General features: G+C 36.7%; 1 protein-coding gene across 9 annotated transcripts in view; it reads right to left on the bottom strand.

Annotated features, from left to right (window-relative positions):
• Positions 1-10031: 10031 nt before the first annotated feature.
• The window catches only part of LOC131425834 (netrin-B-like), a 212708-nt gene continuing 203009 nt past the window's right edge, over positions 10032-19730 (bottom strand). For all 9 annotated transcript variants that reach the window (XM_058588043.1, XM_058588048.1, XM_058588045.1 and 6 more), the window contains exon 8: positions 10032-18398. In XM_058588043.1, the coding sequence (XP_058444026.1) occupies positions 18257-18398 (142 nt within the window). In that variant the 3' untranslated portion in view covers positions 10032-18256. The remainder of the gene's footprint in view (positions 18399-19730) is intronic.

Below are 19730 nucleotides of genomic sequence, written 5' to 3'. Positions count from 1 at the left end.
GAGCTCTGCATGCGATTATAGAGCACTGTAATGTAAAGAATCGAAAGAGTCACGTAAATTCATCATCATCGGAGCACCACGAAAGCAAATGACCACCATTTGGATAATGAAGCAATCGCACATGTTTGAAGCAAAAATCGCACTGCGAACGTCCCGCAGCAGAACTGCTCACAGTGCGAATTGATTCAATAGTGAAGCAATTTTCGTGAACAGCTTTATTTATTCGTGACTTTGCTTACATTTTTTCGGCAAATTATCTCATTTTCTTTGATATTGAACACTTTCCAGTGCATTTTCCTCGAACGCAAAGCCGCTGAATGTGGGTTTTATTAGCACTCGTTTGGTGCGCAGTTCTCATAGCTCGGGTTGGCGGTTCAATGCATAGGGCACTGGTCTTACAAGCCAGTTGTTAGATGTGCGAGCTCCAACATGGAAAGAATCTTAGTGTAAGTAGGACCGTAATACTAGCCATGCAATGATTCTGAACGCTAAGAGTCGGTGCGATGACTTTTGACATCGAAAGGCCAAATTCCACAAATGGAATTTTACGCAAATGTTTAGTATATTTCAAACAGATAAGTAATTTTTATAGCTTTTTAGAAAACATTTTAAGCCCTTAGAAGGGCCAATTTGAAAAAGTTCCTAAGTCATTACTCACGAACGACCTGCAGCTGAACGTCGGAGATATTAACGATGCACCTAACTGATCCGCGAATTGTTGAATATCTCCGTTGTCCAATTTTGCTGATGGTATTTTTCTTGAACGCGAAGCACCAGTTGAATAAAGCTGGGTGTAGTTTCGTTCTCTTGACAAAGGTGACGTTCTGCGCACTCAATGTGTCTCCGTTCGTGGATTTTCATAGACTAAAGTTCCGTTCGTGGGTTATCATAGCAAGCGCGCAACAGCGTCTATTTATAGATTCTGCTGATATTTATGTTTTGTGTTTGTTCACAGCTTTTCATTATTTCCTTCTTCCATTCGTTCAGTGGAACAATTGAAAAAAAACACTGAAACAAGGAAAAAGTTATTAGGATCTGTAAAGAATCTCGTAGCGCTCTCGAAGTGAGAGATTTCTAAAATGAACCCAGTTGAGTACAGAAAATAAAGACGTAGTCCTACGTCAAAAATGTTTGCGTTTTCTGACCGTTAATCCAAATCCAAACAATTTATCGCTCGCAAACAAGAGTGTTTGTCCATGTTCAAGCGTAATCAATCGAAAATTTGGCCTCGATACGCTACAATGGATAAATCATGGATTCATCATTATACGCCCTAGTCAAATTGACAGTTAGGTGAATGGATAGTAGCTGGTTGAAGCCGACGTTCGGAGCTAAGCAAGAGTTTATGGTCTCTGTATTTTGGGATGCGAATGGAATTCTGTACTTTTATTACCATTAAAAACGGTCAATAGTGAAAATTACACAGCGATATGGTATCGTTAGAGGGTCGAAATTTGAGATGGCCCGAAATGAAGAGGAAAAAGTGGGTAGGTTATGTAAGAGACATAACTAGATAACGTGATCACGAGTAAAACTTCACACTTCTAATTGCTTCGTTCTCATGAGTTGGTGTATTGTGTGAAAGGTTTCATTTCTTTACTTCCAGAATTGTAACGGTGGACCTATACTAAAGTACGACGTGTTACGACACACTTATTCCAACACATCATACACTATTAGACAAGGTAAAAGAGAGTTAAAAGTTGTTTACCTAAAGGAATTACAATAATTTTAATGGAAGAAAATATCAAATTCTTTATTAATTATTACCTGATATTAAAGTTGGGGACACGAAAACGCAATGTCGTTCACTGTAGCAAAACCGTCGTCCGACAAACAAACGTCATGAGTTTTTCTCTTCAATAGTTGTTGAAACCAAACACCTTAGAAAACTTTAATTTTCAGTTATTTGAGGTTATTTCATGCTAAAGAAAATTTGATCATAAATTCCTGATTTTATTTCTGATAGTATGAAGAAAAAATTATGTTGTTGAGTTAAACACAATTAACGATTAATTTTTACCCATTCTTGTACAGGAAAATTTTGAGAAAGGCGTCCAATAGTAAAGTAAGTCGTAAGTTCACTACAAAAATATAATGCTCCGTCGGTCGTAACAGTGGCAAAATTCCTTTGATTTAAATTAATTGAATTGCTTTCGCATCCACCACATTCGCGAGATTTAGCCCCCAGAGACTATATGCTGTTCTCAGACTCAAAAAGAATCTTGCTGAAAGGAGATTTGCATTGAATGTTGATGCTATCGCTTGTACTGGATCGTTAAAATTTACATACGTCAACACATGAAAATAGTTGAAATCATTTTGAATATGAACTTTACATACTCAAAATAAGAGCATCGCCAATGCGTTTCTAAGCACTCTTAACGCTCACATACAAAAGGAATAATCTTCCTAATGTCTCAAAGTAATATCATTAAAAAAATTAATTCACATTAGCAATCACATTTCATGCTATTACAGCTAGTCATTTTCATAAGAGAACGTAAACACGTTCTAATCACGTTCATTAGTTGCCATGTAACTGGAAAGGTCAAGTTGTGCCATATTTCATTGAGTGCATATTCGATTTCTCGTAGATTAATTTTTTTTCTGCATCTTTTAATCAACAATATCTTTAATTCAATTCTGTTTGCCTCTCTTTCATGGGAACGCATCCTCCAATAACCGATAAATTTAAAATAAATAATCCAGCTGACAATTTAATACCAAGTTCTTATCGTGACGTGTCTGAGCTTGGCGAGTTCCTCTACATACTTTCCGAAGGCTGGTCCGATCTTCGGACGCGGATTCCAGGCGGACGTCAGAGACGACTTTTCCTTTTAACTGGAATTCCTTTACTATATGACAGGCATGAAATGTTTATCTATAGGAATCCTTTGTATGGTGGTGCTGTGTATTTATCCATGATCAAGCACTTTCATAAGAGCATGTCGGGCAATGTCTGCTAGAGTTATGCGTTATCATATTCTACCGAGCGTTGAGAAAACAATACGACGTTCAGTTGATGCATTTGCACTCGAGAGACATTGATACCATGCTTTTGCAGGAAAGTTGAAAACGAAAGAAAGAATTATTCCAGCCGTAGGTCAACATCAATAAGCACGGGTAAAGCATTTGTAGGCACACAGGATTCAAGCGGGTAATCGAGATGGACGATTAAAAAGAGCACTGCAATCAGCTTTATCCTACGGACGAGAGATGCTAAGTATTTGTTCGCCAACAAATGAAATGTCACGTTCCATATTGAATGATCACCGCGATTTTTATTTTGTTGGTCTCAGAGCAAGTTGTTTATTCATTTAAATAAGGCCGCTAAAAGTTTTCACGATCCCTAAAATTAGATTTTCGCACTGGACTTGATGAAAAGACTACCGAAAGCTCCCGACAATAAGGCTTTCTGACAGCTCACTTACAACCACAAATCGATGTCAACATTTCATAAAGGCACATAAACCAATGAGAGTTTCTCTTTGTTTACTTTCTCTTTTGTGAATATCTCCTTAATTTTCACGTGTACCTACAAAGTATTCGTGTAGAATGAAAGACAATATCCCCATGTTTCCAACAATACCAAATATGTAACGAAAGTTTGTATAATAACGCAGATATAGTCGAAAGAGAAAGTAAATAAAGAGAATCTGTCAATTGTTTTTAGGCCCTTTTGAAATGTTGACGTCGAAATGCAAATGAGATTGGTTTTTTTTCATCAGGAAACGCCAGCATTAAACACGATTCAGACGATTAGACACCTTCGGTCCACGTCAAGATTAATTTAACAATTTTTTTAACCAGATTTTACTCACGTACTGAACATCAAAATGTTCCGTGGACTTGACGTTGTGTGCATCCATAAGGATTGCGTACAATTAATGTTTTTGTTCCGTAACCGTTCCATACCGGTGATAGACGCCTGATGCCAGGTGTGAATCGCTTTTACATATTGTTTTATTTTCATCAGGAAACGAATTGACTGCCCATTTTGCACTAGGATCGGCGTTCATTTTCCACCTGGGCATAGAAACCTCAATTAGGCTCTCTGACAGCTAACTTACAACCACAAATGCAAATGAGATTGGTTTGTTTTCATCAGGAAACGAATGCATTAAACACGGTTCAGACGATCAATCAACTTCCGTCGACGTCCAGATTATTTTTATTAATTTTTTTAGCCGAATATTGTTCACGTATCCGACGTTAAAATGTTCCGTGAACTTCACGTAGCGACCTTTCATATGAATTGCTTACAATTGATGTTGTTGTTCCGTAATCGTTCCATGGCGGTGATAGTCGCATGATGCTACGTGTGAATCGCTTTTACATATTGTTTTGTTTTCATCAGGAAACGTATTGGCCACCCATTTTTCACCAGGGCCGCCGTTCGTTTTTCACCGGGCATAGAAACCTCAATGGCAAAGCAAAATTGCAAAGCCAGTACTGCGAAGATAGTAGATCTAAGACTTTTTCTAGGTAAGGTTTCGTGAGATCCATGTCTTACAACTTGAGCCATGAGCCAGCGCACAAGATTATTTTTAGTTAAATGGTCAGTCCCTGTAGTTAGAGAAAAAAAAGGTTAAGATTTTTTCTCACTCACGCTTCGAAAACTAAACTCAGAAGGGGCCAGGAGATACACTTCTACAGGGTGATTTTTTAAGAGCTTGAGAACTTTTTTAAACAATAAAACGCATAAAATTTGCAAAATCTCATCGGTTCTTTATTTTAAACGTTAGATTGGTACATGACATTTACTTTTTGAAGATAATTTCATTTAAATGTTGACCGCGGCTGCGTCTTAGGTGGTTCATTCGGAAAGTCCAATTTTGGGCAACTTTTTCGAGCATTTCGGCCGGAATAGCCCGAATTTCTTCGGAAATGTTGTCTTCCAAAGCTGGAATAGTTACTGGCTTATTTCTGTAGACTTTAGACTTGACGTAGCCCCACAAAAAATAGTCTAAAGGCGTCAAATCGCATGATCTTGGTGGCCAACTTACCGGTCCATTTCTTGAGATGAATTGTTCTCCGAAGTTTTCCCTCAAAATGGCCATAGAATCGCGAGCTGTGTGGCATGTAGCGCCATCTTGTTGAAACCACATGTCAACCAAGTTCAGTTCTTCCATTTTTGGCAACAAAAAGTTTGTTAGCATCGAACGATAGCGATCGCCATTCACTGTAACGTTGCGTCCAACAGCATCTTTGAAAAAATACGGTCCAATGATTCCACCAGCGTACAAACCACACCAAACAGTGCATTTTTCGGGATGCATGGGCAGTTCTTGAACGGCTTCTGGTTGCTCTTTAATCCAAATGCGGCAATTTTGCTTATTTACGTAGCCATTCAACCAGAAATGAGCCTCATCGCTGAACAAAATTTGTCGATAAAAAAGCGGATTTTCTGCCAACTTTTCTAGGGCCCATTCACTGATTTGCAAGCGTTGCTCGTTAGTAAGTCTATTCATGATGAAATGTCAGAGCATACTGAGCAAATAATAATGCATGAAAATCATAACCTCAAAAAATCTGAGCAAATACTAATGCATGAAAATCCTAACCTCAAAAAAATCACCTTTTATTATTGAACAATCCAATCAACGTGGTCACTACAAGATAGCGTTATGGTGATTGTTTTGACATATTCCATGTATTTAGGAAAAAATTTGACGAATTTTTCAATTTACTTGAGTTTTAAAGAATGCAGATGGCAAAACCCTACAAATATGGGTAAGAAAAACGATTATTCACGTGTCGTCATCAAACATATGGTTTCAAATTGTCCTAACAGATTGGCTGAAAAGTTGGTATCGTTTCTATGAGAGGGCGCCACTAGAATTAAATCCATACCATTTTCAGTTAGTACCAACCTTAAAAAAATACGTGTATAAATTTGACAGCTGTCTGATTATTAGTTTGTGAGATATTGCATTTTGAGTGAAGCTACTTTTGTTATTTTGAAAAAAATGGAAAAAAAAGGAATTTCGTGTGTTGATGAAACACTACTTTTTGATGAAAAAAAGTGCCGCCGATACCAAAAAATGGCTTGATGAGTGTTATCCAGACTCTGCACCGGGCGAAGCAACAATTCGTAAGTGGTTTGCAAAATTTCGTACTGGTCATATGAGCACCGAAGACGATGAACGCAGTGGACGTCCAAAAGAGGCTGTTACCGATGAAAACGTGATGAAAAAATCCACAAAATGATTTTCAATGACCGTAAAGTGAAGTTGATCGAGATAGCTGACACCCTAAAGATATCAAAGGAACGTGTTGGACATATTATTCACGAATATTTGGATATGAGAAAGCTTTGTGCAAAATGGGTGCCGCGTGAGCTCACAATCCATCAAAAACAACAACGAATTGATGATTCTGAGCAGTGTTTGGAGCTGTTATATCGAAATAAAACCGATTTTTTCATCGATATATAACAATGGACGAAACATGACTCCATCACTTCACTCCGGAGTCCAATCGACAGTCAGCTGAGTGGACTGCACGCGATGAACCGAACCCAAAGCGTGGAAAGACTCAACAATCGGCCGGTAAGGTTATGGCGTCTGTATTTTGGGATTCGCATGGTATAATTTTCATCGACTACCTTGGAAAGGGAAAAACCATCAACAGTGACTATTATATAGCGTTATTAGAGCATTTGAAAGACGAAATTTCAAAAAACGGGCTCATTTGAAGAAGAAAAAAGTTTTGTTTCATCAAGACAATGCACCGTGTCACAAGTCGATGAAAACCATGCTGAAATTGAACGAATTGGGCTTTGAATTGCTCCCTCATCCACCGTATTCTCCAGATTTGGCCCCCAGTGACTTTTCCTGTTCTCAGACCTCAAGAGAATGCTCGCTGGTAAAAAATTTAGAAGCAATGAAGAGATAATCGCTGAAACTGAGGCCTGTTTTGAGGCAAAGGACAAATCGTACTACAAAAATGGTATCGAAAAGTTGGAAGATCGCTATAATCGCTGTATCGCCTCTGATGGCAATTATGTTGAATAATAAAAACGAATTTTGGCAAAAAAATGTGTGTTTCTATTAAACGATACGAACTTTTCAGCCGAACTGTTATACTCTTGACAATCTCGGATGAAATTTGAAATTTTCAGTTCACATACAGATTTGATTTAGATGATGAAACATGAGTAAATAGACTAGTCAGTGTGAAAATTTGGTAAAAAAAATCGATCATTAATGATTCAGTAACTTTCCGTGGTATGTTTGATTGATATTTATGGAGAAATCGTAACATGAAATACCAAATTCGAAGTAGTGAGGTTGGGTACTGTTTTCATATCTAGGATATTCTTTGTTTTTTGGGTTGGATTTTGAAATTAATTGATAAATTATGATCAAAAGTTTTATGACTAGTCTATTTACTCATGTTTTATCATCTAAATCAAATCTGTATGTGAACTAAAAATTTCAAATTTCATCCGAGATTGTCAAGAGTATAGGACAATTTGAAATCATATGTTTGATGACAACACGTGAATAATCGTTTTTCTTACCCATATTTGTAAGGTTTTGCCATCTGCATTCTTTCAAAATCAAGCAAATTGAAAAATTCGTCAAAAATTTTCTAAATACATGGGATATGTCAAAACAATCACCATAACGCTATCTCGTGGTGACCACGCTGATTGGATTGTTCAATGGAATGTGTGAAAGTTTACAAGTTGATCGTGTCATTCAGACTGAAGGTCTAGGGTTGGTCTGCAGCGGATCCATTCGCGAGTGTTTTGCCTTTCTCATATAGAAAGGTTATGCAATCCGACTTTTGAACCGTGTGTGTGTATGTGTGTATGTAACGTTTTTTTTTGCACTAACTTTTCTCAGAGTTGGCTGAACCGATTTTCACAAACTTAGGTTCAAATTAAAGGTCCTGTGGTCCCATGCGTAATTCCTGTATTTCATGCGGATCCGACTTTCGGATCCGGAAATATAGGGTAAAGTGGGTTAAAAATTGTATACCATCACTGAAAATTGGGAAAAACCTTGAAAAATTTTCTAAATCGACCTCAATTTTTTTCCAATTGATAATTTTTATCAGTAGACGATCAAACAAACCGATTTCGGTTATTCTTTTAAGAATCGAAGAAAATTATTTTGAAGAATACCATATTATTATATATGATAGTATGATTGATATGAGAAAGGCATCATTACACCACTAGGTGGATTAAAACAGGTTTTTATTTTATTCTTTCAGTGGTCGTGTTTCATCTCGCGATGCTGACAGCAGAGTGAACAGGAGAAAAGGGATACTGGTTAAATCGTTCCTTGGAGATATTTTATATGCTTACTTATATATCTCAAGAATATCGAAAATCAGGTTTTGTTGAGATCATATTGTTTACCAAAACATATCCGGATCTCTTTTTCTCCCTACTAACAAATCTCCTATCCTAATAAAAAGTTAGGAGTGAGTGGGTATGTACAGTGAAAATGATTTGCTTCTCCCAAGCTTCACATTTCCTTGGTTCATTGTACTTTTTCACTCATTCGGTCAATCACGAAGTGCAACTACGGGTGATCTACTTCAGCTCAGCTCAGTCGGCCTAGCCCCCTTTGAAAGTTGAAAAAATTCACACGATCAATCATCTAGTATGTGCGATTATCGATCTGAAGATGAGTGGGAAAAGCGTTATTGGTATTCACGTCATCTAGTTATGTCTCTAACATCACCCTACCGCCTTTTTTTTCTGTCCAGCATCCTTCGGAGCACTGACATTAGACAAGGAAACGAAAATAACGTTGAAGGAATTCGGCCTTGGCGTAATTTGCGTCATCCATCACAATGCAATATAATTTTGTAAGAATTTTTGCGTGAAATTTCCAGATGTGCTTCGCGGGTTTCTGTACAAATCCGACTGCCGTCTTGGACTATTTGGCGACATGTCGAATGCGGTTCGTGAACTGTTGCTCCACTTTCCTGACCATTTCACTGTCGATTGGAACACTTTTACGATCATTTGCTTCCTTTCATCGGGCACTCAGTTATAACCCTTGAAGATTCTTGTCGTACAAAATACAGTTGAGCTCCTCTGGATTATGATTGTAAGAGTATATATATTTTTCACGACCAATTTCTCATTTCGACGACATGATTTTATGAATAACTATGAAACACGATAAATTTAAACAAAGCACTATGAATAAAAATTATTCAAATTTTTATTCACACGGTTCAAAAGATACGGAAGATTTTTGGTGTGCCAGTTCCATCGAATACGCCCTTTGTCACATTTGGAAAAGAATACATTTTAGCAATAAATTTGACGCAACGAACTTCAAAGCTACACAGACGGTGAACTACTCTAAACTTTCGTTGCGAGACTTTCGGCGAGCTCGTATTTTCAGGCGTCCTGAGCGCAGCAGACTGTACCCATCGGTGGAACTTCCGTAACTTACGATTGAACTCGTAAAAAAAAGCCCGAACTTTCCGCCCAACTTTGCCCATTAAAAGTCTCCAATCCTTTCGGGGTGAAAACCAAACCGCACCTCAGCATCCTTTCAGCAAAGGCCAGATCCCGACAAGAGCTGCAGGACCCGTGCAACGAGAGAGTATGGTTGCGTTTCGCTTCAATTACATGACATTTATTTCCATTGTTAGGTGGAAAAGTTTGTCCTCTGGTGAAACTGGATTCCCTTGTACTTTGCCGAATTCACCTTTCCGCAGGGTCATTCGGAGAGAGAGAGAAAAACAGAGAGTCAGGAAGAGCAAAGCCCGAGCACAGTGAACAGTAAAGTAACCAAAAACACGCTCTTTTCCACTGGGACCTGGTAGGAAAACTTTATGGCCCGTTCCACACGCAGAAAAGTGCCTTCGGAATGTTTGCTTCAAACGAAAATGGAATTACATGATTTGAGGCTAGCAATTTGTAAGTTACAACAAGGAACTATAGAAAAATGAATTGGGATAAAATGTGAGTGATTTTTCTTTTGCGTGTAACGGCGTTTGAATCTTTGAATAGTCTCCGGAATGGTTCTTTCGCCAATAAAAAAAACTCATTACACCGTTTGTTGTTCTGTTTAATATAAAATAATTTAATGATTTTATTATGTTTTACAGCTTTCTGCCGCGATTCCGTGGTTGACCACTTTACAATACTTGTAGATTTCTCAGTTTAGTATGTTGAACTTTTTATTTTCTTTTAGATCAGTTGCCAGCTATCATGAGAAGCGCTCAAAACATTAAGATTTGGGTTGATTAATACATCTATTGGTTATTTCTTTGCTTGCTTTTGTTTGTTTGTTTTTCTTTTTAGTAAATTGGCATTAAATTCGACAGAAACTGGATATATCATGAACTCGTCTGGATCTGTTTTGTGTACATCAATCATCGAAATATGGTGGACCGACTGCCACTAAGGTTTTACCTTTTGAGAGTGTCGCTGAATTTTCTTAGTTCGTGGAAGATTGTTGTATGATATGGAACAGAAACACTTATTAAAAATCTAAAAAACAGAAATCCTCATCATCGTTATATTCACTGCTATACTTTTGTGCTATCTGTTGAATATTTAAATTAGTTTCCTAACAATTGCGAATAGCGAATTGAAGTTTTTTTTACTTGCTGTTCTTGTTTTTAATAAGTTCGCGGGCTATCGATTAGTTTGATTTTTATATACAGAAATATAATCACATTATGTAAAAAAAAAGATTCTTTTATTACTTGGTTTACTCATTTGTTCAACATGACATATTGGGCTTACAAACTAATTGTGACGTTTTACTATGAAGCAAAAATGCTTAAATTGTTTTCTTTTTTTTTGCGAAATTTGCCGTACATTAACAGGCTTGCGTATGAAAAATGTTTAAATTGTTTGGGTTTGGTTGAGCACAAGGTGGAAAAGATTCCAGACTGAGAGACGAACAAGTATTTTGGAGAGATAGAAATGATTTTCCATTATTTCACCGAAATACAACGGAAACGGATATGAGAGTAGGTTTTGTTGTTTGCATTTGACAATAAGCAGACACAAAGTCAGCAAAGCTTTGAAACATTATTAAAAAGTTGAACTAATTTTCGAGTTCTATGGGATAGAGAGGTAAAATGAAAGAAAAGAATCTTTCATTTTATCTCTCTATTGTTGTAAGAAAGCAGATTATTACCATCAAATAACCTGAGTTTGAAGCGGAAAACTAAAATAAAGCAAAATGCATTTATCATCCATTCGAATGTGCAAAACTCTGGTTTAGATTCAATCTAATTTATCATATATTCTTAGTTCATTATTTTTATGCCAAACTTTGATCAAATTTTTTTCAATTTCTTGCTTGCAATCACGCAATACTTATGTCGGTTTTCGCTTGAAGCCAAAACTAACCCAGTTGCATCCCCAAGTACTGTATAATCAATCGTCCCATGCTTTGACGCTTAGCTCTTCACAGTGAAAACCACAAGCTTTGGATTAATTTTGGAAAAATGTCTTTAGTTGCTCCGTAATAATAGAGAGAAAATGTAAACAAAGAGAAACTGTTTTTGGCCCTTTTGTTGTGAGATGATAGAAACCATACTTTTTACAGACTGCAGCAGAGATGCCAGGTTCACAGATTGTTCGGTACTAGCAGTGTTCGGAACTAGCAAGTCCTAGTTTTGCTCACCAAAACGATTTCGATCAGCAATGATGTTATGGAAAGTGTGCACAGATTTTGCACAGACTGATCTTTGGTTTTTCAGCAAAATTACCTGGCATCTTTGGGCTGCAGTCAAAACTGGGCAAGCTGTCATTTTAAAATCTGTTTTCCATCATGAAAAATCTGTTTATCATCTGTGATACACATTTTCGTTTGAAATCTGTGAATATCTGTGAGAAACGTTCTGTCAATTTTGCGAAATATTGTTTGAAATCTGTAAAAAATCTGTGATCTGTTGTGCAGAATACGTATAGCAAAATGGGTTAAAAAAAGGTATAGTTTTATAGAAAAAAATCTGTAAATATGGTAACACTGAAGCCGGGTTGGGTTTAGTTTCAAATGTAAACGAAAAATAATAATTTCTGGCATCGTGAAGAGAAAAAGAAAAAATCACATTCTTTTTCACCGCTTCTCAGTTTTACAAAATGCGGTTATACCCGAATTTGGGTAGTACCTACACACTTAGAAAAAATCGTGTAAATTTACGTCTTTATGGATGCAAATCAAAGTATGTAAAGATAAGTCTTATCATTAACTTCACAGTTAATTTAGCTGAAGTTTACATCGATTTAGACACCAATATTATTTTTACATGTTAATAGATATCTATTATATTCTGGCAAGTTTGAATAACGTCAAGCGACGGTTTCATTTTTTCTCAGAGTGAAATTAAATTGATTGATCCGATGTCTGATGAAAGTTTCGCTGCTTTTAAGAAACATCCGTCGTACATCGATCAGCATTTCTTTTTATGACTACTCATTTTTGGATAGTATCTACTCAATTTTTACAAATGTTAGCCGATGCACGACGGGTGTCATCAGAGTTGCCGAACATTCTAACCAAATCTATTGGTAGATATTGTGGATTTCACGTAATTTTCAAAATGTTTGATCATGAAATAACTCCATTTTGAATAAATCGTTTCAACTTCTCTAATAAGTCGAAAAAACGAAATCAAGTCGTTTATTTAATTCCGGCTTTAACCTCTAGTGATCGTTTACTGAGAGAAAACCAAACTATATGACAGTAAATACATTATGCCACAGTGTAATTAAAAAGTTTCGCTCAATTAGACTTAAACCAAAGATAAATAATAAAGACATGTGCTTATAAATATAAAAAAAAAATCTGGTCCGCTCCCGGTACCTTCTAAAATGACCGCGCTCACCGCTTGGTGTAGCGCGAGATTAATTGCATTGTTATCATTTCGACCAAAGTGTGCCATGAAATCTCAATATATACAAATGAGCTAACATATCGAAAGGGTTCTCACGGTTTGACATTTGCATTATGAATGCGATGATGGGAACTCAGCAGTGCAATCAATTTATCACCATTGGTGCCAGTTTCACGGAGGACCGTAGATGTGCGCCAAAAAAAGATCGTGACTGTCATGTCTGGAAATTCGTTTGTGGTTAAACTTTAAGTCTGTGTATGCCCTCAATTTGCTATGCACGAGCTCTTAATGGACGAAAAAGTCGAAGTCACAACGTAGTGGAACCAATGGAACTTAGTTTTTGTCGACATAAATGATGGAAGATTATAACAGACTTTTTCTTCCAAACGGTATAGATTTTATGTTCTTGATCTTGGCATCCCTGGATGTCACTTGAAATATGCGGAACTAGAGTACCCAAAACCAGAGTGAGACCATCTCATCCGTAATGTTGGCAACAAATCAAAACATATAATCCGAATTGATACTGTCAAAAATGAACAGCTATCGTCAATCTGAGTTTAAGGCATTCCGAGCAGAACCGAAAAAAAATGCACACTTAAATTTTAATGCTGATATTCATCAAAAATGTCAAAAATTGCAACATTAAGTGCTCGGTAAATGTTTCCGTGAAATGAAAAATTACTGACAATCTCGGCAATCCATAAGCCTTGAAATAAGTCGTGCATTACCGACTCATCAGTGTAGAAATTAACTTTCTTCATTATTGCATGAAATAATGGTCCAAAAGCTTGGGCTGGGGTAGTTCTCATTTTAACTTAAAATATTAAATAGTGAAAATCAAACGTAAAAAAAAAATTATGTTTATTTGTCCATTATACTCCTCTAGCAAATAAGCAGATATCTAAAAGAACACTCTAAGAGAAAAAATAATCTTTCACCTGACGTAAATCCAAGCATGCCAAACCTTTTTCAGCCAATGACCGAATATTACATCTATCAACATGTAAAATGAAATGTTGAGTTGAAATTTATGTAAAATTAAGCTAATTTAGTTTTGATTCATTTTCACCACTCTTAGAAAAAACAAAATTTACGCTTGACGTAAATTCTAGTATGCCGTAATTTCTTCGTTGATGATGCAATATTGCATCTATTGATATGTAAAAATAAACTTTGCGTCTGTATCGATGTAACCTTCAGCTAAATGGACTGTAATGTTAATCATATGACTTGATCTTTACATGCTTTGGATTGTAAATGTGAGTGAATCGCGACGCTCCTTTTATGTGCATCTATAGGGATGTAAATTTTTCTAAGTGTGCACATAAAAGGAGCGTCGCGATTCACTTACATTCACAATACAAAGCATGTAAAGATAAGTCATATCATTAACTTCACAGTTAATCTAACTGAAGCTTACGTCGATATAGACGCAAAACTTAAATTTACATGTTAGTAGATGTAATATTGTGTCATCACCGAAAAAATTACGGCATACTTGAATTTACGTCAAGCGTAAATTTCATTTTTCCTAAGAGTGTAGTTTTTAATCTCGCTGATTGGTTCGATCGTGTAATCATCTTCGGCTATGTATTCGTGAAAAAAGAAAAAGGTGTGACAAAAGATGACAGGTTACACAGCGAATTTCGAGAAAAACTGACACACCGTTCAGCATCTCGGCAAACGCATTCGCAGGTTTCGGTATATTTGTCGCTGTTACTGTTCGGTAACTTATTCTGCCAAACTTCGGCAAAAAGATGAGATTTACAAAGATATAAGACTACAGTTAAAACGAATGTAGGAAAGGAGCTGTTGGAGCACTGAACAATCAGGGAAATTTCGAGTTGTCGATATCTTTTGATATTTCACTATACCAAACTCGAGAATCAGTTTTTAGTGTGTGGTAGGGGAAGATGGGGAAATAAGCACACCGTAAAGAAAGATTTATATGTCTTAATGATAGAAAATGAAACGTGAAAGTTCATGCACGACTATTTTCAGTAATCATCATTTCTCATAACTATGAGCAAATGCACGCAGTATACATAGAAAACTACGTGAAATTATCTCATTTTTAAAACCGCCTACAAATTTTTCTTCGAAATATGTGTGAAGCTAAACGCCCGAACGTGGAAAACAAGCAAAATATGCTTGTAAAATTGCGCGAACTCATAGATATTTGAACATAGAATCAGAACGATCATAAACAACCTTTTTTTCTGCACAGTCAGACAATACGCACGTAAAATGCACCTCCATAAAGCTTTGTCATGTCATGTTTGTCAAAATTTTATAGTTATATCTCGTCATAATGGACTCACAACTTTAAAATAAATAATCGAAAATTTTTGTAACTTCTAAGAAAAGCATGGAACGCGTTTTGCCCCGGGGTGCGTGTTATCCCACCTTCCCCTATCAATTATTTTAATAGGCTATACTGATAAAAGTTCACAAGCTATTTCAACATGAAGTTCATGAGTAAATTCACTTCACAATGCTAGTTTTATTGCTTCTTCACTCAGCTAGGGTACGTTTTTCCCATTGATCGTGTTTAAAACATGTTCTACTTATGTTCATCACATTTTTCTCAAGCAGAGATTTGTATGCGGTGTATTTATACGAAAAATACTTGACTTGGAAAATCGTGATTCAATTGACATCTATATGAAAAACGAAGAGATATGCATGTGAAATTCAAATAGAATCAGACGTCATAAGCCTTTATCATTTTGAAGTGAATGTCAAATCAATTTTTTATCGTTTATTTATACCCTAACCTAATTATGGTCGTTCACCGGGTTTAGAATGTCAAATGAATTCATAGATTTTACTCTTATTTTATAATCTAAATGAAATGCAAATTTTGTGTGTTTCACTAATAGTCATAGTTTACATGTTTTTTCGCATATGATGTCTACGTGTCAATTTTTATCAGTGTAGTATACGAATTCAGGTAAAAAAAAATTTTGTGCAGTGTACACGGGACCAGCTAGTCATAGAATTTTCAGTATCTTCCATTTAGTTTTAGGGCTCCGTTCACCGTTGCCAGGTATACCGATTTCTCGGTATTTATACAGATATTTGACCTCTATACCGCAATACAGATATGTACTCCCAAAATACCGATAATTCACGGATCGTACAGATAAATACCGATTTTCGGTTTTAGCTTGGATAGAAAAGGTTGCTGTGGGACCTTTTTTTTGCTCGTCAAAATGAGCTTTGATAACATTTTCCTGGTACATATGTTACGGGATTCTGATATCGATATGGTACAGATAGATTTTTGCGCCAAATACAGATTTTTGGAAAAATGAGCTGGTAACGCTGACTCCGTTCTACTTCTGGTGAAACCCTCAAGGAGTGAACACGTTGTATCGTGTTAGTTCGGTGGAAAGCGAGAAAGAAACGATTTTCATCCCTACTTTAGCGACTTCACATTGTCACGCAGCGATGTTTTCACTTGTAGCAAAGACATCATATTAACAAGATATCCAGCTCTCACATTTCCCGAACAAATCATTGGCAACAACATTTTTTGCGTGCATGGCGCCCTCAGGCGAGTTCGCATCGAATCTCGTACACAGAAGTAGGGAAGAGAAATGTTAAATTCGTACGCGCCAAAATAGCAGCACTGCGCACCCATACAATTGACATGATATGTTGAATGTGGCACCGTGCGATGGCGTTGCTGAACTGAAGATTGATTTCGCTCCAAGCTGACAGGGTCTGCTTGTAGTCAAGTAAAAAGAAAGTCCGTGGGGTTATAAACGAAAATTAACTGGCAATATAGCCTAGGTTGCTGTGGCATCAATCGGTGTCATCTCAAGTGAAGTGACGCCATCCAGAAATGAAGAATAAGAAGAAGTAGGGCTTCGTTCAATCACCTAATTTTTGGTAAAGTGGCTCTTAGCAGTTTCCATACATGCCGTCACTTCAGTGGAAGAATCCTCAGTCCATACAGTTTTATTGCATCCAAAGCAGACATGATTTCACGATTTTGCTAGGTGCGAGAAAAGCAACGCATGCTAAGATGGGACCGACACGTAAGTATAGATTGTTTGCTTTCTCTTTCGATTATCTGTTTCTATTAAATATCTTTCTCAATCTACATCTCTCTTTCTTTCTAGATTGTTACGGAGCTTTTCTTTAACTCTTTTTATTAATATGAAAACTAAATCCTTCTATCGGATAATTGCAAATAAATCATAGAAATACGTATCTTTAGGCTTTAATTGAAAGGCAAAAGAGAAATTATTGCGAGGCTACCGATTGCAGGTAGTACCATTCATAATGTTTGTCGTCATTTCGATGCACTTCGAATGACACCTACTGCGTTATTTTTAACCAAATGTATACCAAATAAAGTCACTTGTTCGCCCCGAACAAAAACTGTAAAAGTTGCATTCAATATTTAATTGGTTTTCGTCTTGTGCTCGATAGCCAAATTGATTTTTTTCTATTACTATAGTATCATATCCAATTTTGTTTCGAATAAATAAATCACTTTTTGCATAATAACTACAGTGGAATTCTAACGAAACAAATAAACTGATTTTGTACGACAAACATTCTCATCCTTCATTGTTGTGTTAGAATATGACATCGATTGTTAGGGTAATGTCCCCAACAGAATACGGTTTCCTGCTGGTAAAATTATAACGAGAGTAGCTTGTACTATTTACATAAAACTACTAGCGTGTAGACGACACTCAGAATCACTGGCTTTTTAGCTAGCGAATCATGAGGCTAAGAATTGTAAATTATGTGATCAACAATGGATGACTGCATTTAAGCGAAATTTCCAAAAAAAAAACGAAAAAATAAACACATTTTGATCTTAAAATCGAAATTGTACACTCTAGAATTGTTTATTGTACATTATTATTGCATACATTTTTTTCTGCTTTAGCTGTGTATAATCGCGGTTAGTACTGTTTTTGACTTAAGTTTGCTGCATTTCATCATTAGTTTATATAGTTTTCAATGGCACTGACAGAGACAAAAATACTATTGTTGGTAAAATCATTTTCCGGTTTTTCTCCCCGTTTTTCTTTTCTGGAAACATCAAACACTTTCTACACGGTTCAATTTGGGGGGAAACCGAAAACCAAAATTGCCTTTCTCTAGCACAATCAATCCACTCGTTAACGGCTACGTTAATAATACATATGAGTAAGGGTGCATTTGTATCTGTTTGCTATAATGTACGTCCAAGAATAATAGTTTATAGATATATTTATATGCAAATCACGCTTTCGATCACTCGCCGCACATCGTACGTTCTCACACAACCAAACACCCAACGAAACTGCTCCAAATTGACTTGATTGACCGCTGCACTCCTGGCGTCATCCGCGGTCACTTGCTCGAACCGCGTTTTTCGGTTTAGGTTTTCTGCTTTCGTTCCGGCTTAATAGCAAGAGCCGGATTGTTGCTGGAACCGTCGTAACCGTCGATTCCAGTCGTCCTTCCATTCGATGATGATTGTTTTCGGTCCGAGCACCAACGAGTCGGGGCTCTGCTTCGAATCCATGCCCAATATTAAGTAGGATCTGTGGAGAGACGATTAGAACGAAATCGATTAGGAGCAGTGTTTTTCACGTTAGAACGGATGCGAATGGTAATCGTGATAGTGTGACGCATTGCAGTTTATTTGACTTGATGTTCGATAGTTGTTATCCCCAGTGACAAGATCTTCTAAGTCTGCAGCAGGGTAAGCCTTCGTAATGAAGATTAGTTACAAAACGTGGGAAAAGATTCAGAGTCCTAATTCGGGTTCTGAATTCAGTTCCGGAATCCAGCTCTAAAATCCAACATTTAGTTCTTGATGTAGTGAATTCAATTACAGAATTCTACTGGTAAAATTCAGTTCCTGAGTTCATCTTCAGAATTCAGGCATCAGAAACAGAGCTTTGGACCAGGATTATGGAACTGAATTGTGGATATGGATTCGGAAACTGATTCCTGGAACTGGATTCTGGAATTTGAATTCTGGCCCAAGATTCTAGCACTGAACTTTGGTACTGGATTCTAGTAACTAGAATCAGAACCAATTGGCTCAAGTGGCACGTACCTCTGATTATTGAGAGAGTTGTACCTTGCCACGGCTTCTCATTATCTTTCTGATAGGAAGATAAGGGTAAACGGAACATGGAAATGAATGGGAAATGGGTAAGGTGGGAAGACAGCACATATCAAATGAACATCTGAAAATAAAAATCGGATAAATGCAACTTAGTTTGAAAAACCTGTTGATGTATTTTTGAATACAAAAATCGGATAAAAACATTGAGATAAAAAACCGAATACAAGAACTAAACAAAAGAAACTTTTAATGCGAAAACCGGGCAAAGCCTTAACCGGTTCTCCCAAAATAAATGTTTTTATTCGGTTTTTGCATATGAAGTTTTTACCGAATGCCGCTGTGGACGTGGCAAGGTTGGCTTGTTTGTTACTGGCAGCCTGATTAATGCTGCGTTACACAATGGAAGTCGGTAATAACTTGGACGGTTCTTAAAAAAAAACACCTGTTTGTTATAAATATAAAAAATAGGTATAGAATTCGCTCAAACTTAGATAAAAATTTTCTGAGGCCAAGAAAACAAGAAGACAAGAAGACAAGAAGACAAGAAGACAAGAAGACAAGAAGACAAGAAGACAAGAAGACAAGAGGACAAGAAGACAAGAAGACAAGAAGACAAGAAGACAAGAAGACAAGAAGACAAGAAGACAAGAAGACAAGAAGACAAGAAGACAAGAAGACAAGAAGACAAGAAGACAAGAAGACAAGAAGACAAGAAGACAAGAAGACAAGAAGACAAGAAGACAAGAAGACAAGAAGACAAGAAGACAAGAAGACAAGAAGACAAGAAGACAAGAAGACA

The sequence above is a fragment of the Malaya genurostris genome, chromosome 1 (genome assembly GCF_030247185.1).
Source record: "Malaya genurostris strain Urasoe2022 chromosome 1, Malgen_1.1, whole genome shotgun sequence".
NCBI lineage: Eukaryota > Metazoa > Arthropoda > Insecta > Diptera > Culicidae > Malaya > Malaya genurostris.
Note: the sequence above shows the minus strand (reverse complement) of the source record. Positions and strands in the feature narration are given on the sequence as shown.